The 22250-nt window shown below is 43.5% G+C and overlaps 1 protein-coding gene across 3 annotated transcripts in view; it reads right to left on the bottom strand.

Moving 5' to 3' along the window:
• Window positions 1–22250, bottom strand: part of LOC124615979 — a 121201-nt gene that overhangs the window by 58208 nt on the left and 40743 nt on the right. For all 3 annotated transcript variants that reach the window (XM_047144182.1, XM_047144184.1, XM_047144183.1), the window contains 2 exons: window positions 17313–17511; window positions 16608–17054 (listed from right to left, as the gene is read on the bottom strand). In XM_047144182.1, coding sequence (XP_047000138.1) covers window positions 16608–17054; window positions 17313–17511 — 646 coding nt within the window. The remainder of the gene's footprint in view (window positions 1–16607; window positions 17055–17312; window positions 17512–22250) is intronic.

Genomic DNA, 22250 nt, shown 5'->3' on the forward strand with positions numbered 1-22250 from the left:
TATTTCATTTTCTAACCTCTCTATCCCCCCTCCTCACATGTCTACCATGTATAATGCACTTAGCTTTCCACTCTAATTAACTGTTGTATGATTTTTTCAGTAATTTCTGTGTCCTACTTGTTGCCCTATTTTCCACCTTTAATGTCTCAACTTTTCAAATTTCATTCAGTATAGTTCCTACGGATGGAAAAAACCGACCAGTTAAAATTGATATCGGTATTTTAGTTATGAATAATTGGTATTTTTCATTATTTGTTTGGTCTTGGTTATAACAGGCGTTTCATATTTTTTACTAATAACTGAATTTAAAAAATGAAATATCAATTAGACAGAACTGTAATGTTAGAATTTTTCGTTTTTAAATTAACCCATTTAGAAAAGGAGTAATTTTTATTCATATTGCACTGGTTTGGAATACCGCATTTTATAGAAAATGGGAAAGCGGCCAGTGCTATTTTAATAACACAGCCAACAGAAAAAAACAGCAAATACATGGCACAAGAATTGGTACAGCACTGCTGAAACAATGTTCCTGTTGCCACGTGGCGTAACTAAAGGTACGCTTGTACGTGCAGTGTACAAGACTTCCCCCCCCTCAATCTCGCCTATACAGTGGTTTCTCACTTTTGTCACCGGACATCTGCTGTATCGCAGAATGGCACCAACCCTAGCCTGGAAATATATTTAACAAAGTGACACAGCAGTGAAGTACAATGCTTCATTTGCTTTAAAAGATTAAAGATATGTCTGTAATTTCTATGAATTAATAAAAAGAGGAAGGAAATTTATGCTACCAGTAATAAATTGAAACCTTAACAATTCAGTCATAGAATACAATAAAACAGGAAGCAGCTGTACTGTTGGCTGTGTCTACACAGTATGCCTTTACCTGCTTATAGCCCTTGAAAATGGACAAATCATTACACCCTGCACTGACTATTCATAATGCCCAAACAGCGGTATGATCCCCGACTACATGATTTTTAGGCTGAATTTCAAAAAAATTCTATCAATAGGAGAATACTGGTGACATTTTGTAGTATTTAACTTCTTGAGATAAGCGGTGAATGGTGAATGGACTACATTTTCTTTTATTTCCCTGTCTGCATGGCTGTGTTGACTGCATTTACGTAACGACGTAGGGGAGGTACGTGAGGCGCTGGAGGGGAAGTTTGTGGGGGCCGCGACGTGTAATTGAAAACGCATCAACTGTCTTGTACACCAACATTCTGCTCCTTCTTCTATACATTCTTCTCCTGTACGGCATGGCTGTGTGTATCGTGCGGCTGCCTCGAGTCGAATGAGCCTGCAGTTGCCTCAGTAGCGGATGTTGCTACTGATAAGGACTGGGCGCGGCAGGAAGTAGTGCCCCGATAAACCGCAATGGCGGTGCCGGATGCAGGTCTTTACAGCGGATCGCACTTAGTTAAAACTGTAGCGCGAACAGCCATGCCGTACAGGAGAAGAATGTATAGAAGAAGGAGCAGAATGCCGGTGTACAAGACAGTTCATACGTTTTCAATTACACCAAATGAAACTAGTCAACAGGAGCTACTTCAAGGACCGATTACCTTTGTTGGTTGCAAGATTCAGTTTTCTTGTACAACCACAGAGGTAGTTAGTGGCAATTCTTGGTTAACTAAGCGCGATCCGCTGTAAAGACCTGCATCCGGCGCCGCCATTGCGGTTTATCGGGGCGCTACTTCCTGCCACGCCCAGTTCTTATCAGTAGCAACATCCGCTACTGAGGCAGCTGCAGGCTGCAACAGTGTGTCAAAATTTTTGAATCTTTGTTTGATTTCTACATTTATTACAGGAGATAACAGGAATAAAAAACTGAAAATTGGTTATCCGAGAAATCATGCATTTTGAGCAGTTTTAATAGTGAGGTTAAACAGGGTGACAATTAAAATTAATATAAACAAAAGCTGGTTGTTTCAATGATAACCGCCATCCCTCATCCCGTTCAGTGTCTCCAAGACCAAGAGTTCTGGGTGACTTTTCCGTACCTCTCCCCACTTTCTAAACCTCACCAGCCCTTCTTCTTCCCTCTTCTTTTATCTTCAACCCTTCTGCCAGGAGGAGGAGCCACTAACTGAAAGCTTGTACATTTCAATAACTTTTATATTTCTCCATCCACCATTTAGTAAGTACATTCTTTATCCATTTATGTTACTAAGCTGTTTGTGACTGTAGAAATGCACAGAAATGGAGGCATGAAGGAGTACAGTCTTGCCGTGATGTTCTTTGGAAACATTACAGGAAATTCAGTCTGAAGATAGCAGTTTTCATCACATCATAACCTGTAAAAGTGTTCCCCCACACCTTTTCTTTAGTTTATTGTTAGTGACTATTGTATCTTAACATATTCCATTATCCTCACTGGTACTGATATTTCAGTGTAAATCTCCTTCACTAATATACGAAGGGTATTGGAAACAGCTGTTCGTTCATAAACCAACATGCAGAAAAATACTCCCATCAGAGCACAAAAATGATAAGTATGTTCCCATCTATTAAAATGCTCTGACCGAAAATTAAGGTACCAGCTGAATCATTCTACCTTCTTCAGCACGTTTAAAAAATTTTGGCATGTGAACATATTTGTGCTTTTTTTTTTTTTTTTTTTTTTTTTACATACAATTGTTCTCTCACTCCCATAAGCTGTAACTTGCTCAAACCATTAGTCCATCACTGTTAAATCGCACTTACTCATCTAGTCCCACCTGCCCAGTCTCTCTCATTCAACCCAGAAGCCAAAATCTCCTTCAATCTGTCCTATTAATAATGTCTCTTCTCATTGTCACTGTCTCCCTCTTGCTCTCTCTCCCTTCTTCTATCTCATTCATTCCTTATCACTGCTGCTGTCTCTTCGCACAGTCACTACCTCTCTCTTCCTCTTTGGCATTGTCAAAGGCTGACTCATTATGCTCTCACCCACTTCCACTTCTTCTCTTCATTCCTCTCCCACTGACACTGTCTGCTTCACTCTTATCCTAACACGGTTCTGTCATTGTCAACTATGTTCCACTACTACCGTCCTCATCTCTTTCTTTCACACTGTCATTGTCTCCTTCACTTTTTCTATGCCACAACCAACACCCGCAATCGCCCAATATTTAGCAGTTGGTTACAATTAAAGTGTGTCTACTTGCAAAGGTCCAGTGTAGTGTGGGCTGCAATTATCGTATGGCAGCAAAATTTGATAGATATGATAATATGTTAATGTGGATCTGATTTACACTGCAAAAATTAGTGCCAATTTTGGGCACCAAGTGCAAATCTGGAGCTATATAGCATTTTGTCGACGTCTCCAATGCTCATACTGAACAAATTGTGTAAGGCCCAATTAATAATAAAATCGACATTATGACTTTATCACCTGTTTGATCTTCTCTACCTAAATCCCAATCATAATCCATTACACATGGAAACATATCTGTGTGTCTTTCTGACATCCACAGTGCCAGATTTGCACCTGGTGGCCAAAACTAAAACTTTTTTCCAGCATAAACCTGTTCCGCATTAAGACATTAGAATATTTACCAATTTTTGCTGCAACACAATTATTACAGCCCACACTGGACCTCTATGAGTAGCTGCACTTTAATTATAACCAACCGACATTACTTTTCCATCTTTTTCGCACTGCCATTGTCTCCTCTCTTCGCACAAAAATGTGTGAATGTGTTCACACAACTTAATTTGTGGGAAATTTTTTAATGATGTTGATGAAAGTTCAACGAGGCAGCTAGTACCTCACTTTTTAGTCAGTCTTTTAATACACAGGAGGATTTTTTTTCCCTTCTGATAGGAGCATTTTTCAGCTCGTTCCCTTCCTTCCCAGCTACAGGAGGTCACTCATATTAAAAAAACTTTATAGGTCTGTAACATTTTGATAGTTCACTTACGCGAAATTGAAACTGTGCAAACTATAAAACTTTTACATGTTTTTCAGTACCACACAGAGTTCGCAATAGTTTCTGATGAATAACGGAGACACTTTGCAGCATATTTCTCCACACTACATCACTTTATGAACTACGTTTTCCCCTACACTGGATTGTGTGTGTGTGTATTTTACAAGTAGGGTAACTTCAAACCTCTGTATCTCAGAAATGGATAAAGATTTGAAGAAAATATTCTGGCTGTTTGGGACTGGGATCTTAGGAATATGTTGCAAAAATTTCAGCGATTTGCTGTGACAGCGTCTAGGAATCCACAACTTGGTTTTTGTGCCCAAAAACATGTTTTCCGGGTTTTCTCAGGAACTGCCCATCAATTAAATGGTGCCAGCATAAGCCCCTTATGGTAGACTGTAGACCACATCTACTGCAAAAAGAACCATCCAATTTGTTCCATTTACCTAAGCTGGAGGAAGTGTGTAACGTCCAAACTCCAGTCCTGTACTGTAGGATAGTTAATAGTAAGATGATACTTCTGCTGAGTGTACAAATGGCCCCTAGTCCAAGGCATATCCAAAAGACTTTACCATAACTTTCTATCACTAATAGAACCCGAAATATGAGCCCCGGAAAATCCCTAGTAAGTGTATGCTGTCAAATATATACACCTATATTCGACAGAAAAAGCTTTTGTTGTTTTAGAAAGTACTGAATCTCATTTTGTTAAATCAACCAGAAGAACACACTTTTTGTTCCAGAAACAGTAGCCATCATTTTTCAACTTGGATAAGGGCATAGCTTGAACTATTTTTCTTTAGATGACATTGAATGGCATCATTGCAACGAATGTAGTTTAGAACATGTGTTGGCATATGAAACCCACACCTCATGCCAGTAAGAATACGATAAAACAAATCATGTCCATCTTATTAATAGTATTCCAAAAACATCTCTCCACTTAACATACTTTGCACATAATATTCAGTATAAGTTGTGTTCCTTGAAAACTATGTAAATAGTGGTGCAACATACATGAGAAAATTCATCACCCAGATCATCAACTGTCAATCAGATCACAGTTTCTGGCACACCTGATGCATAATTTCATTTGTATGGACAGTGGGCTTGCCAATGCACTCTTCATCATCCACATTTGTACATCCACTTATAAATTTCCAACATCACAATTTCTCCTTTGCTGATTACTGTAGACCTATAAGTAAGGCACAACTCCTATTGAATTTGAGCAGCTGTAGATCTACTTACAGCTAGCACTTTGCAATTCATAGGAGCAACAGTTTTTGAAAGCATTATTTGCTTTCACCCATAGTCAAACAATAACTTCACAAACAAATAGTAGATAGCACTTCTATCTGTGCAACTTTGTTCTGAGCTACAAACATTTAAAATAAACCACAGGCCTTAATTTCTTAATATGCCTCATACTTTGACTTTTAATTAAGCAGTACCATTACTTTTAAAACACCTTAATAAAAACACAACCTTCCAACCACTATGATGAGATATAAAATCTATAAGAATAACTTCTAACCAGCATTATTCCAAAACTCTCTCTACACACAAAAACACTTATTTGAATGCCTGCTCAACTGTTTTGATTACTATACTCGTGCTTAGTGTGGAGTGACGACTATGTACTGTTGCTGAATGGGTTTCTAGGTTGAAGACAATTGATTCACATACTTGTTACATTGGTATTCATTGGGAGTCTCATTTTCTTGCATCTGTCGACTGAAACATGCAATTTAAACTATTTATGTTTAAGAATTTCTGTAGATACTTCACTAATTATGGAAAAAAATTATCTAAGTAGAGCAGGGTTCATTTTCGTGCTGTTAATTACTACAGAGATCCTCATTGAAAAGATCACATCACATTACACACTCCAGATTAGTTTGACATTCCGATGTGAGCCTAATATATTTTCTAGTGCGCCACATATTATTTCTGTTTCTGAAAGATCTGTATTTAAAATGAAATAATGAATTATACAAAAGCTGATAAAGACAATGTCCATACTGAAGCACAAATATAATAAAATATTTTATACTAATAAACCCCAAGCAAATTGCGTAAATACAGAGGTAGGTTTGGTTATAACTTTTTTACGCTACACTCAGCAGTGAAATGACGGTAAATGACAAAATTTGAACAGATAGTAGTAGCACAAGAAGGCGTCCACACCTCCAACATAAGTCATATAAAAGAACTTGCTCACAATTTTCTAAAAATAAGGCACAATCAAATGCTTTCTGACTAAATTTGGGCCATTTTACTCAATAATTTTAATACAAATATAAATAACACTTTATTCTCATTAGCAACAGAAACTATAATTTAATCAACATAAAGGGCAAGTTTTTGGATGCAAAAACTATTTCTCCTTTATTAAACACATTATTGATACAACCGCTCAGCAAGGCGAAGTGGTAACCCAGCCATAGCAGGAACTAACTTGGTCACCTGACCAAGTACAGTCATATTCCAGTTCGAAGTAGAGCACACTGTTACCCGGCAGTGCTAGTGTGAAAAGTGGTCCACAAAAAGTGATCACAGAGAATACCTCGACAGGAAACTGCAATAATTTGCAGTTAATGCTATTTGACTGACAACGAGGAAGGTCTGACAAATAATGCAAGGTGCAAGGAAACAAGCAAAGGTTACGTAAATCAATGGTGTGCAAATTAAGGAAGGAGTACACAATGGCAACTAATTTTCCTACTTTTCAGTTTCCTTGTCCATCACAGATGTTTTGGTGTGATACAGTATTTCCAGGCTTCTATGGTTGCAACATTAATAGCAACTGTCACCACAAGTAAAGCAAGCTGAACATTTTGTCCAGTGATAGTGTTTTTCATTAGTAACACTGATGCCCCAGGTCCCATTTCCAGTGACCCTTGCAACCCTTTTTCTTTCTTTTTTCCCCCTAATGGCCAAGGCTGGAAGGAGGTTCATTCAGGCTTTTAAGGCCAACTGGATAGCTTCTCAGATATAAAAGCAGCAAAACATGCAAAAGTCACTGAAGTAGTTGGGTTGGTTGTGGGAAGAGACCAAACTGCGAGGTCATCGATCTCATCGGATCAGGGAAGGACGGGGAAGGAAGTTGGCCATGCCCTTTCAGAGGAACCATCCCAGCATTTGCATGGAGCGATTTAGGGAAATCACGGAAAACCTAAATCAGGATAGCCGGAGGTGGGATTGAGCCGTCGTCCTCCCGAATGCAAGTCCAGTGTGCTAACCACTGCATCACCTTGCTCGGTCATCACTGAAGTAGTGTTACATCAAAATGCTTGCACTAGGTAAGGTGACACACAACAAAAGCATCAGCCAAATGGAAGAGGTCCAAGTATCTGCACCAAAGGAGAAAAAGTCAGATGCACACAAATATTTCATTGCTGATCTAGATAGATGTCCTATTAGACAGCAATTTCTGCAGTATTATGAACAATATGAAGAACACCATCACTGCAAAAACTTCACAGCTATTGTCACACGGAACAGGACTTACAGACTAACTAAGCAACTCTGAGAAAAAGTATTTCATACCGCTGATGCTCTTGTCTGGTACTAGCCTTTTCACGTAACACTACTCCAATGACTTGTACATCAATTTCACTGTTTTTATGTTCAAACAGCTTTGCAGTCGTCCTCACTATGTTAAAAATGCTGACCACTAGGCCATGCAAGCCAACTGCTTTTGCAACTGCAATATTAGTTTTTAGTGTTGTGACATATGAAGACTTCAAAGGCTATGTTATCATGCCAGAAAAGGTGTGTCAGGCCTAATGGTGGGGAGAGTCTGTGACAGATGAGGAAACTGAAAATACAATAAACTCAGTTGCCACAGATTTGAACACGAAGCCAGCACTATCACACATGTCAAACAGCAGATGAATGAACAGTCATCACTGTGTAAAATAGTGATTTCACAGAGTAAGGTAGTTTTACGCATACTGCCAGCGAAGTGTCATGAGCATCCAGTGTGAGAAATTTTGTACATTCTGTTCTTGCTCTAAAGTGGCACTTCACTCAGTGGCATTCTGAGCTCCACACATCAGTCCTCTATAGGTGACTGGTTGCCTTTCCCTTAATTTACTTATTGTACATATCCTGTTCTTTCTTGCCCTTCCCTGTCCCACTTGTACTTTCTGCACTATCCCCTGCCTCCTTACCCTTCTCCACTCTCCTCTCCATCCCCTTGGCCATTTCTGCACTCACTTATTTTCCTCTCATTCTTTCCTCCCATTTCCACTACCTGCCCTCACTCTTGGGCTTTGCAGCACTCCATTTGTGATAGTATGGAGCATATGCAATTGCTTCCTTCCCTCCTTGCTTCTGGGACATTACGATGAGAGTACTGTCACCTTGGCCAGGTTACCAGTTTGGTTTGCACAGTAATACATGTTTCATCAAAGTCATTTACTGTAAGTTATTTGAAAGAGAGACACCTACTCTCCCTTAATATGTCAGATGTTTACACAGCAGAATGGAAATTTGACTTGTGAACAAAATAAAACAGATTTAAGGTCTGGTTCATCATTAACCAATTACAGCAAGAAAGGCACACAAACCAAATCCAGAATCGCCAGCCCTGAAATGCAGTAAAACATCTCTTATGGCAGGCAGGTTACTGGTTGGATGGTTTAAAGGCAGAAGGGACCAAACAACGAGGTCATTGGTCCCTTGTTCCTAGTAAAACAATGCCACAAGTGTGAGAATAAAACGGACGAAACATATAACACAAAACAGAAAGAAAGGAAAAGCCACAAGAACAAAGGGAAGGCTACGAACACTAAAAGGAACAAAAGAGGACAAGAAAACAACAGACAGACGCTAGAAACAGAAGAGAGTAAAACATGGAAGCAGATTACAGCGGCTGGCCAACCACGAGAATAAAAAGGGAAAGCCAGTCACTCTGCAACACATTAAAACCTCCACCCTAAAAGCATTAGAGTGGAGGACACAGAGATACAAAGGACATGCGCTAAAACCTACATAGAAGTATAAAACCCACTTTCACGGATAAAACCTAAAACTAAAGATGATGTGAAGGCATTGTCACCTAACATCGAGGGCAGGGTGCTGGGAAAGTTAAACGTCAGCTGCAGAGCGGCTGTAAGTGGCCAGCCTGTCGGCAAGTTCGTTACCGGGGCGGCGGGACTGTTCCAGGGCATAGATGGACTAGGGAATGGACACTACCAGAGGGTGACGAGGGTAGCACTAGTCGATAGCTTGTAAGCTGCTCAATGAGTACACAGCAGAAATGACTTGCCAGAGCATGAGATATGGCTGCCAGCTCTGCAGTGAAAACACTGCAGCCAACTGGCAAGGAGTGCTGCTCTTATGTCCTCCATGAATATATGCAAAGCCTAAGTGAACATCAGCCATTGAGCCATCGGTGTAAACCACTTCAGAGCCCCAGAACATGTCAAGAATCGAGAGGAAGAGACAGCGGAGAGTGGCAGGGTTAACAGGACCATGCAAAAGGTCCAGTGAAGCTGCGGCCCAGGTGTACACCATGGAGGCGTACATGAACAGACCACAAGCAGAGGTGGTAAAGGGAAGGACTCCAATGCGGAGGGACCACACGCGAAACTCAATCGTTAGCCCCAATCTGGGCCGCCAATGCGGGAGATGGACAGCCACATGCGGGAAAGGAGACGGTACTTCGGATGCTCAGGGGAACTATGAATGTGTGCTGTGTAACTGGTAAGCAGTTGCGCACCTCTGATCTGTAGTGGAGGGACACCAGCCTCCACCACTACACTGGTCACCGGACTTGTCCTAAAAGCTCCTGTCGCTAATCAAACCCCACGGTGGTGCACAGGGTCAAGTAAATGCAATGCTGAAGGCGCTGTCGAACCATAAACCACACTCCCATAGTCAATTCGGGATTGGACAAGGGCTCTAGACTGCAGCAGCGTACAGCAACTGGTGTTGCACCCCAACTGGTGTTGCTAAGGCAACGGAGGGCATTAACGTGCTGCCAGCACTTCTGCTTAAGCTGACAAAGATGAGGGAGCCAAGTCAATCGAGCATTGAAAACCAGCCCTAGGAATTGATGTGTATCCACTACAGTGAGTGGATCATCATTAAGGTTAAGTGCAGGTTCCTGATATGACACCGACAGAAGTGCACAACACACAACTTTGCGGCTGAAAACTGGAAGCCATGGGCTAGAGCCCATGACTGTGCCTTGTGGATGGCTCCCTGGAGGTGCCGCTCAGCAACAACAGTACTGGAGCAGCAGTACGAAATGCAGAAGTTGTCTGCATAGAGAGAAGGTGAGACGGAGGGCCCGACATCTGCTGCTAGACCGTTAATGGCCACTAAAAATAGAGAGACACTCAATACAGAACCCTGCGGGACTTCATTCTCCTGGATATGGATGGAACTATGGGAGTCACCAACTTGGACACGGAAAGTACCGAACGACAGGAAGTTTTGGATAAAAATCAGGAGTGGTCTCCGAAGACCCCACTCATACAATGTGGCAAGGATATGATATTGCCAAGTCATGTCGTATGCTTTACGGAAGTAAAAAAAACGGCCAATTAGGTGTTGCCGTCTGGAAAAGGCTGTTCAGATGGCAGACTCGATGGACACAAGATTATCAGTGGTAGAGTGACCATGGCGGAAGCCGCTCCAACATGGAGCCAACAAGCCACGTGACTCCAGGCCCCAACCCAACCGCCGACATACCATACATTCCAGCAGCTTACACAGAACATTGGTGAGGCCGATGGGCCGATAGCTATCCACATCAAGTGGGTTTTAACCAGTTTTGAGCACCAGAATAATGGTGCTCTCCCGCCATTGTGATGAAAAGACGCCATCGTACCAAATCCGATTGAAAATGACGCGAAGATGTCACTTATAGTCAGATGAGAGATGTTTAATCATCTGGCTGTGGATGTGATCAGGCCAGGAGCTGTGTCGGGGCAATGTGCCAGGGCACTGAGGTGCTCCCACTCTGTAAATGGGGCATTATAGGATTCACCGCAGCGTGTAGTGAATGAGAGGACGTTCCCTTCCAGCCGTCGTTTGAGTGTGCGAAAGGCTCCGGGGTAATTCTCCGATGCAGAGGCTCGAGCAAAGTGCTCAGCAACAAAGTGCTCGGCAATTGCGTTAGCGTCGGTACATAACTCGCCATTTATGGTAACACCGGGGACAGCTGTTGAGGGCTGGTACCCAAAAAGACATATGATCTTTGCCCAGTCTTGGGAAGGTGACGTGTAGGACCCAATGATGGAGACTTATCTCTCCCAACACTCCTCCTTCCATTGTTTGATAAGGTAGCGAACAAGGGCACAGAGCCGTTTAAAGGTTATGAGGTGCTCCAGAGAAGGGTGCCGCTTATGCTGCTGCACAGCTCGCCGACACTCCTTAATGCTTCAGTGACTTCCGGCGACCACCAAGGAACTGTCTTACATCTCTGGCACCCTAAAGAGTGAGGGATCTCACTTTCTGCTGCAGAAACAATTGTGCTAGTCACCTGCTCAACCATCACATCGATATTACTGTGTGGGGGAGATTCGGCGGTGACAGCAGAGGTGAAAGTTCCCCAGTCCGCCTTGTTCAAAGCTCGTCTGGGCAGGCGTCCATGTACCTGACACCGGGGCTGTGACAGGAAGACGAGGAAGTGATCACTGCCACACAGGTCATCATATGCTCTCCTGTGGATAGATGGGAGAAGTCCTGGGCTGCAAATTGATGAATCAAGGGCTGAGTAACTACCATGAGCCACACTGAAATGTGTGGCGGTCCCAGTATTTAAGAGGCAGAGGTCGAATTGCAACAGTAAAGTTCCGACATCTCTGCCTCGGCCAGTGTGCATGGTACACCCACAATGGGTTATGGGCATTAAAATCTCCCAGAACCAGGAAAGGTTTAAGGAATGATCAATCAGTGCAGCTAATACATTCAGGAGTACTGCACCATCTGGAGGAAGATATACATTGCAGACAGTTCTTTCCTGTGTTGTCCTTATTCTGACAGCCACAGCTTCAAGAGTGGTTTGAAGGGGCACATGTTCACTATAGACCTAATTTAGGACATAAACGCCAACTCCACCTGACACACTATTATAGTCGCTACGGTTCCTGTAATATTTCTTATAGCTGCGGAGGGCAGGGGTCCACATTTCCGGGAACCAGGTTTCCTGGACGGCAATGCAGATAGCAGGTGTAAAGCGTAATAGTTGCCGTAGCTCAGCCAGGCGGTGGAAAAAACCGCCGCAATTCCACTGGAGGATGACATCGTGAGACTGGGAAGGCATGGAACATTCAATGAGGCAGTTTACGCCTTAGAGTCACCTGCTGCCACCAATTTATTGCCTGAGCAGTCTATATCCATTGTGTCTGAGGGTCTGGCTCCTCAGCGGATGCCAAAATCTCCACCCTATCCTCACTCGCAGAGCTTGTAGGTAGTGGTGGTGTGGGTGCCAATGCAATTTCCTTGTCTTAAGGGTTTTCTTTTTGGATTTCTCTCGCTGCTCCTTGGGTTTCCCTGGCTGGGAGGACTTCACTGGCTCAGTCTCCAGGACTGAGGATGAGCATGAAGCCCTACGACCAGCTGCTTTTGGGCTCTTCAGCCACTGGCGGGTGTCGTCTTTCCCACTAGAAGAAACCTGGGGAGGGAGTGACCCAAGGGACCCTTTCCTAGCGATTGAAGCCAAAGAAGACTTACGCTTCTCTGGCTTAGAAGTGGGGACGGACTTCCCCAATGGTAGGGGGGGGGGGGGGGGGGGGGAGGGGGGTGTTGCTCCCGAAGTAGGAGGTGCAGGAGCAACAGGGAGGGAAATGACCCCCACCATCAAAGAGGCAGGTGTAGCCTTCCGGCTCGGGCGTTCAAATTTTCTATTAGCCTTTGTGTAGATCAGTCTATCCAGGGTCTTGTACTCCAAGATTTTCCTTTCTTTCTGGATAATCCTGGAGTCAGGTGAGCAAGGCGAATGTTGCTCTCTGCAGTTGACACGGATGGGAGGCTGGGCACCTGGAGTATTGGGATGTGATGGGCCTCTGCAATCTCGGCATGCGACGTTGGAAGTACAGCAGGAAGACATATGGCCAAACTTCCAGCACTTAAACAGGGTGTATACATGGACAAGGAAAAAAAATTCCTGGATTTTTCCCGGTTAAAAACACACTTTCTCCCGGGTGAAAATACACTTTTTCCATGCTAAGTGACAGTATACTCTTCCTCGGCACTGTAAAACTCATCAATCCTTTGAATGTTTACGGTTTTATATACGGACGTAGAATTTCCTGGCACTTTAGAAAATGAAACTCAGGAGGGAAAAACACGTTTTGAAAGACCTTCGATGTGCAGCAACATGTACGCTGCTTATTTCTGTATCACGAAGGTATAAATTTTAATTCCACCGAACACCGCATGTCACTTTCCGAAAACATTGAAATCGAGATTGTGATGCGCTTTTGTGAACCAGTCATAGCTCATATCACGTGATCTCGCCAGCTGATGGTAGCATAGGACACGTGATGTAGTCAGCCAATAGCAGCGCAAACACACAAATAAGAAAAATTAATGGTTTAAATTAAAGCTGGAAGAGAATCTAAGCTTCCACATATAATGTTGATCTTTTTAGCGCATGTACACTTTAAGATACATCACACAAATGTGCCAGTAAAATTTTTAATAATGACATAAATGTCTGATCTTCTGGGCTCGAAATTCTTCTAAATGGTCGTCCTCGAAGAGTTGATTTTTAAATGAGAGTCAAACGCTTTGTGATTTAAGAAATTCATCGTACATTCTCGCACACAGTTCATCTTGCGTAAAAGGAAATTTGGTTTGAATGTAGAGCTTTTCAAACCACCATTCGCAATAGTTTCCTCCGACCTGTTAGAAATAGTTTCGTTTCAGCAGTTGGAAGATAGCGCCAGATAACAGGCGTCACCGCGTTTACGCAGCTACGATGACGTAGGAAGCCCATATGTTCGTACGTGTAAAACATTAAAAGATCTTACATTATGTCATAAAAGAAACAAAACATCAGAGGATACTTCAAGAGCATCGGAATTTTGTGAACCATACTAAAATGCATAATTCGGCTTAAAATGCACATTCGTATGTCCAGATTTGTAGGTAAATTTTCTTGGAGTACCAGTACTGTATTATCTAATGTTTGGTTCTTTATTATGGCATAATGCCATACGTGCACTTGAAATGCAGTTAACAGTTGAAACTAGCCAATAGTGTGAAATTAAACACTTCGTTTCAAATAAATTGACTGCCTCAGCAGAAAGATTAATGAAAGCCAAATCTCCTTAGAAAGCCGACAAAAATAACTTCATTGTTCTGCAAGGCAATTAATGCTTGACTGTCAAGAAGGTGGAAAATCTAAACTAATAACATATTTTAGCCTTCCGTAATTCGTCTGATAACTCCCGGACGCAAAAATCCGTTTGTTATCATTTAATGTGAGAGCAATAAACGAAGAGGAAGCAACAAAATCACTGAACGTAAACACAGGTCACGTGGTGATGACCCATCTCCCCACAACAACTCAGACTGCTCTGGGCATCAGCCCCAGATTTACTATATTTCCGAACCGGGCCAATATTAAGTAGTGGCGCCCAGCCATACTTTCAGTAACCAGAAGCAAAAGAAGGTACTACTCCTACGCGACTCAACTGCGCATGCACAAGAGCCCGCCCGCAACTGCTCAAACGAATCTAATTTAAACAGTTGTCACGTCACGCTCATCGGAGGCAATTTGTTGTTATGAAGCATTGCATAGTCTTCCTAAAGCCTTTGACACACTTTGATGTTGGCAGAAGCCTGTATGAGCACTGTGTTTTTTTGTTACATACGGCGCATTTCCTTTGCAACTTAAGTTTTATTTTCGTTGTTTTTTCTCTCGTTCATGTTTTGTTGCTGCAGTAGTATTCTGCAATAGCGAGATACAATAATATCCTTTGTTACAGTATTTGTTCTTACCAGTCAAAAATCACAAAAATTTAACTGAAAACTAAAACAATGAAAAATTCCCGGAATTCTAAACAATTCCCGGGTTTTCACCCGGATGAAAAAATTCCCAGGTTTTTCCCGGATCTCCCAGTTGTCCCGGGTCGTATACACCCTGTTAAAGCACCGCATCGGGGGAGGGATATAGGGCTTCTTGGGCAATGTATCACCCTCACAAGCCAAGATGAAGGCACCAGTGGCAACCTGATTATCCTTTGGACCCTGGTGGACACGCTGGATGAAATGTACACCTCGTCGCTCTAAATTGGCGTGCAGCTCTTCGTCGGACTGCAAAAGAAGGTCTCTGTGAAATATGATATCCTGGACCATATTTAAGCTCTTATGGGGCATGATGGTTACAGAACCCCCCCCCCCCCCCCCCTCCCTCCCCAGCTTGTCACAAACGAGTAACTCCTGTGACTGGGCAGGGGATGCTGTTTTGATCAAGACTGATCCAGATCTCATTTTGGACATGCCCTCCATCTCCCCGAACTTGTCCTCTAAATGCTCAACAAAAAAACTGAGGCTTCATCGTCATTGAAGATTCACCATCAGCTATCGAACATACAATGTACCGGGACGAATTAGATCCGCTGCCACCCTTAGCCTGACGTTCCTCCCATTGTGTAGCCAGGGAGGGCAATTATTTGGGGTTGTACTTCTGTGCGTTGAATTGAGCTCGTGATCACTTAGAGACTGCTGGTGTTTCACCATCAGCAAGAGATGATGGACTATGCTTCATCACGTGTCATCTGCCCTGATGCCACCCACTCCAACCAGGGCCCCTCCCCACGGGCGCCACTCAACCACAGTGAAGGCAACCTGGCAGGATGGCCATTGCTGGGAGTCCCGATGCCCCAAGGGGATGGGCACCTATCCCTTGGCATACGTGGGGAGTTAATGGTGCAGGCATCAACAGAGCTATCCCTGCGTGGTCAGGGGGCTACAACCAACAGAGTACATAGCAGCCCCACCACAACGGACTGGCTACCGTGGTGGATATCAGGTGCAAAGTAGTCCATGGTCATCGTCGACGCAGAAATCGACTCTGCATAGTGCATGGTGAAAAACGCACCCAGGAAGGTGTCCTTGCCCAAGAGATGGAGAATGGGCAGGACTGCAATGCAACGACGAGAAAGTGGGCTAAAGATCTCAATGCACGATGGACACGATGCATCGTGTAAGGCGCCCTTCCCCAACTGGCTCGCTCTTCGGGAAAATTTTGAAGAATGGAGGTCAAACCCTACAGGGAACCATCACAAAAGCCCGAAATGTGTGAAACTCCTTTTAGTTGCCTCGTATGACAGGCAGGAATACCTCGGGACTATTCTAACACCCTGACCCGCAGGGAGTACTGGCAGGTTACTTGCACAGCCACTGTGGGAGGTGAAAAGAGAAGAACTTTTCTTGGACTTTTAATAATTTAACTCTAAATAATTTACTATTCGCTTGCTACTTTCTACGACACAATTCACCTGTTAATACGCACAGATTAACCAAAATCAACAAGTCTCTTCTAAATAGTTTAACAAGGTATCTCACTTTAATCTGTTCCATTATTTTTATCATGAATACCTCAGTATTAAAGCCACTAAACCTAATTTACAGCCAGGTAAAAATCATTCCCGATTGAAGTTTTAACAAACTTCAAAGCTCTTATAAGCTAGACAAAACTTGTGCAATTAATCTTACCATTGGGGAACAATGAGGCTTGAGGATAGAGTGGATCTGTATTTGCAGTATCTGATGCTGGAATAAAATGATCATACAGATTCATGTTAGTGTTCATATTAGCTTCTGGAAGAAACGAACTAGTTGGTACGTCACCAACACATTCACTTTGAAAAAATGGGGTTGTATGGCCTCTGTCAGAAAATGCTGTGAAGCTACTGTCAGTTGATGATCTTGATGGGTCCAACCAGTTTTCTGGCATTACAGGTGTTGGCAGTAAAGGTGAACATATCTTTTCTGGTAATATTGGCGGCCTCTCATGTTCATTTTCCTGTGTGTATGCCAAGATTTTGCTTTTATTTTCCTGCTCCCTTTCTGCAGTATCTGGATTACTCCCATCCTGCCCTTCATGATTGGTAGCTACCTCTGAGGCTGCTTTATCATCACCACCATCATCTCCAGCTCCATCTGCAAAATTACATGGGTTTCGTTAGAAATGGTTTTTCCGAAACAAAGTTTACTGTTAGAGACAAGCATGCCCTTTTACATAAAGTATGTATGTCGTCCTAACAAGAGCACACACTGTCCACTGCAGTATTTCAGACAGCCCTTTTTTTTAATATACAAAACAATTACAGCTTAAATTTGCATGTTTAAGTGTATCTGTACATGTTAATACATTTAAAAAGTGTTGAGAATGAGATTTCTTAGAGGGATATGATCTACCTGACTCAAAATGTTTTCTGGATGGATCCAACCAATTGTGTGGCATAGGTGGCGTCGGCAACAAAGAAGACTGTTGCTCATTTGTGTCATCTTTTTCTTCTACTCCATTCGAGCCCGAAGAGTCAGTTGGTTTCCCAGGACTTTCCTTCTCTGCAAGAACAGGCTGAGAACTAAGCTCAGATTTCTCTGACTGTGAGACCTGAAAAATTTAGATAAATTTACACCGTGAATAAAACAAAATTTCTTTCAGTGGCACATACATACTGTTAATAGTGTTTTGCTGAAAGCGTGCCAATTTCGTTTTTTTTTATTGCCAAGTTAATTCTAAGCTGGTTGTTCATGCTGAGTTCACTCCATACAAACTGTGTTCAGTCACAATTTAGAAGGCCAAAAGATGAGAAGAGAGGAAAGAAGAATGGAAAGGAGAGGGGGGGGGGGAGGTTGAGGGTGGGGGGGGGGGGGCGGGAGAAGCAGATGTAGAGGTGGGCGGAGTGGAGGAATGGGAAAAACGGAGAAAAGAATGAGAGGAACAGAAGTGAATTCAGAAATGGCCAAGAGGATGGACGGGAGATTGGAGAAGGGGAAGGAGGAAGGGGATGGCGCAGAAAGGACAAGACTGACTGGGAAGGGCAAGATAGAACAGAATATGTATAATAAGTTAATTAAGGGAAAGACAATCCATCACCTATAGAGCACTGACATGTGGAGCACAGAAACACATGGCAGAAAACAGTATTTGCACTAGCTTTCAAGCAATTGCTCTTTTTCTAGCATAGCTACACACATTCACTCATACAACCACACTTATGCACACTGATTGCTGAAAGCAGTTGCCTGGGCTTATGGAGGTGGGGAAGGGATGGAGAAGAACACCAATGCACGGAAGGGGTAGTGGGATAGAGCAAGGTAAGTCTTTCAGTACATGGCTCAGTGGCTACTCAAAAATACAGAAAGGATCCAGAGGGCAGGGGGGGGGGGGGGGCGCACAAGAAGATTGGTGGGAGGAGGCAGTACATGATCTGGACAGGGAAGAAGTGGAGTGGACAGAAGTTACAGTGAAGCAGAGGGAAGCATGTTAGCAGAGCTTTGGGTCAGGACGATTAATTGGGTGCAGGAAATGCTGGAGAGAAAATTCTCCATTTGCTCAGTTCAGAGAAACTTATTCTGGAAGGAAGTAGACAAATGACCCACATGGCAAAGTAGCTGTTTATGCTATGTTTGTTGTGGCACAGTGCACAGGGAAAAAGGATATGACAGAAGCGTGAGAAAGTGTGATGTGGGTTACAAGTGGAGCTTCAGATGAGGCAGCACCAAGTAAATTGGGGTTGACCAAACCAACTCTACAGAAACCCCAGCATTATGTCTTAAGTCTTTGGTGATGCCACAATGCATAGGCATTCCCACACGGTGCGGTCACGAGTGAATCTATAGTGTTGCTACATGTGTGACACTTATTGTGGTTTTGAGACTGTCCCAGTTTTAGTGATAGGTTTCATGGTGTACAAGTATTGTTGGTTGGTTGATTTGGGGGAGGGGACCAAACAGTGAGGTCATTGGTCCCATTGGATTAGGGAAGGATGGGGAAGGTAGTCGGAAATGCCCTTTCAAAGGAACCATCACAGCATTTTCCTAAAGTGATTTAGGGAAATAATGGAAAATCTAACTCAGGATGGCCTGATGTGGGTTTGAACCATCACCCTCCCAGATGAGAGTTCAGTGTGTTTACCACTGCACCACCTGGCTGAGTACAAGTGTTATGTTCCTCACTGTAAAGGAAATATTTAAATGGACTCAAGTTGGTTTTCCTTCCTAAAGAAGGAGACCCGCACCGCTAACTAGGCAAGGTCCTAACGGAGGTGGTTTTCCCATTGCCTTCCTCCAACCGTAATGGAGATGAATGATGATGATGATGATGATGGCACAACACCCAGTCATCTCGAGGCAGCAAAAATCCCTGACCCCGCCGGGAATCGAACCAGGGACCCCTGCGCGTGAAGCGAGAATGCTACCGCAAGACCACGAGCTGCGGATGTAATGCATTTGAATGAGCGTTTAATTAACCATTATTTTTTAAATGGTATTCAGGTCTGCAAACTACATTTTCCAAATGAAGATATTTTAAAATGTACCAAATGCTTCGATGCAAAATCTGGATGAAAAACAATGGCATAACTTTCGAGATGAATCTGTGCCATCAATTTTTCCCCAAACTGTCCTCAATATCTCACAGTGAACAAAAATAAAGGAAATGACCATGAAGTAGGAAGAACACGGCTGTACTACTGTGACACACAAAACCCCACAGCTGCTGTCACACCATTGATGGTCTCTCGAAAGTGAGGGACACTAGACACAGAGGCCTGCAAGACCCCATTCTCTTTGGTATGGGGCAGTGGGGTACTGTGGGAAGCATCAACTTGAACCCAAGAAAGTAAAGTGTGCAAGAAGTTCTAGACAAAAAGTGGAAGTGGGCCCCGGTGACACCACTAATGCAAGGTAGTGAGAATGTGGTGTTACCATGTTGCCTCAAAGCCTTTTGTAGGTTGAAGACGAGAGCAATAAGGTGTTGACGTCAGTCAGAAGCTGATTAGATGGCAGACTTAATCCAGACAAAATTAACAGCAGCAGAAAAACCTTGGCAAAAATCAGTCTGGGAATGAGCCAGAAGGCCCAGAGACTCAAGGAGCCAACACAGCCAGCGGCTCACCATGCATTCGAGCAACTTGCAGAGAATATTGGTGAGACTAACTGGACGATAGCTGTCTATTTCTAGAGGACACATACCCCGTTTCAGTACCAGGACAATGACGCTTTCTCACCACTGGGAAGTGAATTCACCCTCACTCCATATACGATTGGAGATGGTAAGCAGATGACGCTGACAATCCACTGATTTAGTTGTCGATGTGGTCTGACCCCGGGGCTGTAACAGGGCAAAGGGATAGGGCATTGAAAGTCCAATTCACTGAATGGAACATTTTAGAGCTCCAGTTGGTGTGCAGTGAAAGGTAAGTGCAATCACTACACCCTCTGTTTATGGACACAAAAGGCAGGTTGATAGTTCTCAGACACAAAGCTCAATCATAATGCAGAGCAAATATTCTGCGACAGTGAAAACAGCACAGTTCAAGAAATACCAGGTACACCTGCAGAGGACTGGTATTCCTAGTGGTGCCAGATCTTTACTAAAACCTGTGAAGGAGGTGTACATGGTTCAAAGATTAAAATGTACCATTCTTGCTTCTGTCATTTTATTAAGTGGCAGACCCAGGCACAGAGCCATTCAATGGCAATGAGGTACTGCATCAATGGATGCCGCTTATGGAGCTGGAGAGCTTGCCTGCAATCTCTAATGACCTCAGCAATTTCCGAGGTCTACCAAGGTACTATCTTCCTTCTATCCCAAAGAACAGCGAATTGCTAAGTCAGCTGCTGTGGCACTCTACAGCCATGTCAATGCCTCAATGTAATGGGGAGTTAAGAATGACAGAGGAGATGAAAGCATACCAGTCAGCACTGTGCAGAGCCCATCTGATAATGTGCCCAGGGGAGTGATGCTGAGGGAAAGACAGGAAGATCGGAAAGTGATCACTACCATACAGGTAATCATGGGTCCACTAGTGGATGGATAGGAGAAGACCAGGCCTGCAAATAGAAAGATCAATTAAGTATGCGGATGCACCAATATTCAAGAGACAGAGGTCGAGATTGCCAGTAAGTTTCCAATGTCTTTCCCACAGCCAGTGATTATGTTCCATCCAACGAAGGGTTATGGGCACAGAAGTCACCAAGATTAGAAAAGGTGGGGGGAGCCGAGAAACCTATGCAGACAGTATTTCTGGGGCACTCCACAATTGGGAGGGAAACAAACATTACAGAGGGTAAAATCCTGAAATGCCCTTACCCGAACAGCCACAGCCTCCAAAGTTGTATCAAGAGGCACAAGTTCATTATATACAGAGTTCAGAACATACGTGAAAACTCCATCCTACACACTATCGCAGTCAGCAAGATTCTTAAAATATTCCCTGTAGCCACAATGGGCAGAGGTCTGCATTGCTGGAAACCAGATTTCCTGAACGGCAATGCAGAAAGCAGGGGAGGAGCTTAAGAGATGTCGTAGCTCAGTCAAGTGGTGGAAAAACCAGTTCCACTGAAGAATCATACTTTCAGTGTACTGAAGCGTGGGAAAAGACCAAGGAGGTTGTGTTCCAGGGTGCTGTCACCAGTTGAGACGTTATGATGTCAACACTCATAGGTTCTGAGACATGTTGTGTGGTGCAATCTGGAGCCCCAGGGACCAGAGGCATTACCATCTCTGCCACTTACGCAACACATGAAATCTGGTAGTGTGGGGGCCACTGGCACCTCCATCTTCGAAAATTTCTTTTTGTCTTTCTTCTCTTTACAGGGTTTAGATGACTGGAAGGGTCTCCCTGAATTAGTTTCCGTGACTAATAAAGACTGTGAAGCCCTACAACCAGCAGCCTGTGGCTCCTTCAGCCACTGGCTAGTACCCGGTTGCAGACTGACAGAAACCTTGGAGGGAAGTGTCCCAAGGGACCTCTTCCTGGCTTGAAAAGCCACAACCATCAGGAGGCAGCAGGAGAACAACCCACAAACATCAGAAGATGGGCACAGTTGAGAGGCCCCAAGGGTTTGCAGGAGGCGGCATAATAGGCGAGAGTGTTAACATCTGAAAGTGTGATGATGTCATTGATGAAGCATATGATATTGTCAAGCATGCAGTATGTACATGCTCATACTTTTTCTTCACCTCTTGGTATGATTGTCCAGATTCTTACATTCCTGTACATTTTTCCTCTCTGAGACACAGAGCAGTATGGTGAGCATGGAGATTGGTGCTCTCCACAACAGGGGAGGGGCACAAGAAACGTTAACATGCAACACTCATCCACAATCCCTACAGACTGGGCT

The sequence above is a fragment of the Schistocerca americana genome, chromosome 5, assembly GCF_021461395.2.
Source record: "Schistocerca americana isolate TAMUIC-IGC-003095 chromosome 5, iqSchAmer2.1, whole genome shotgun sequence".
Lineage (NCBI taxonomy): Eukaryota > Metazoa > Arthropoda > Insecta > Orthoptera > Acrididae > Schistocerca > Schistocerca americana.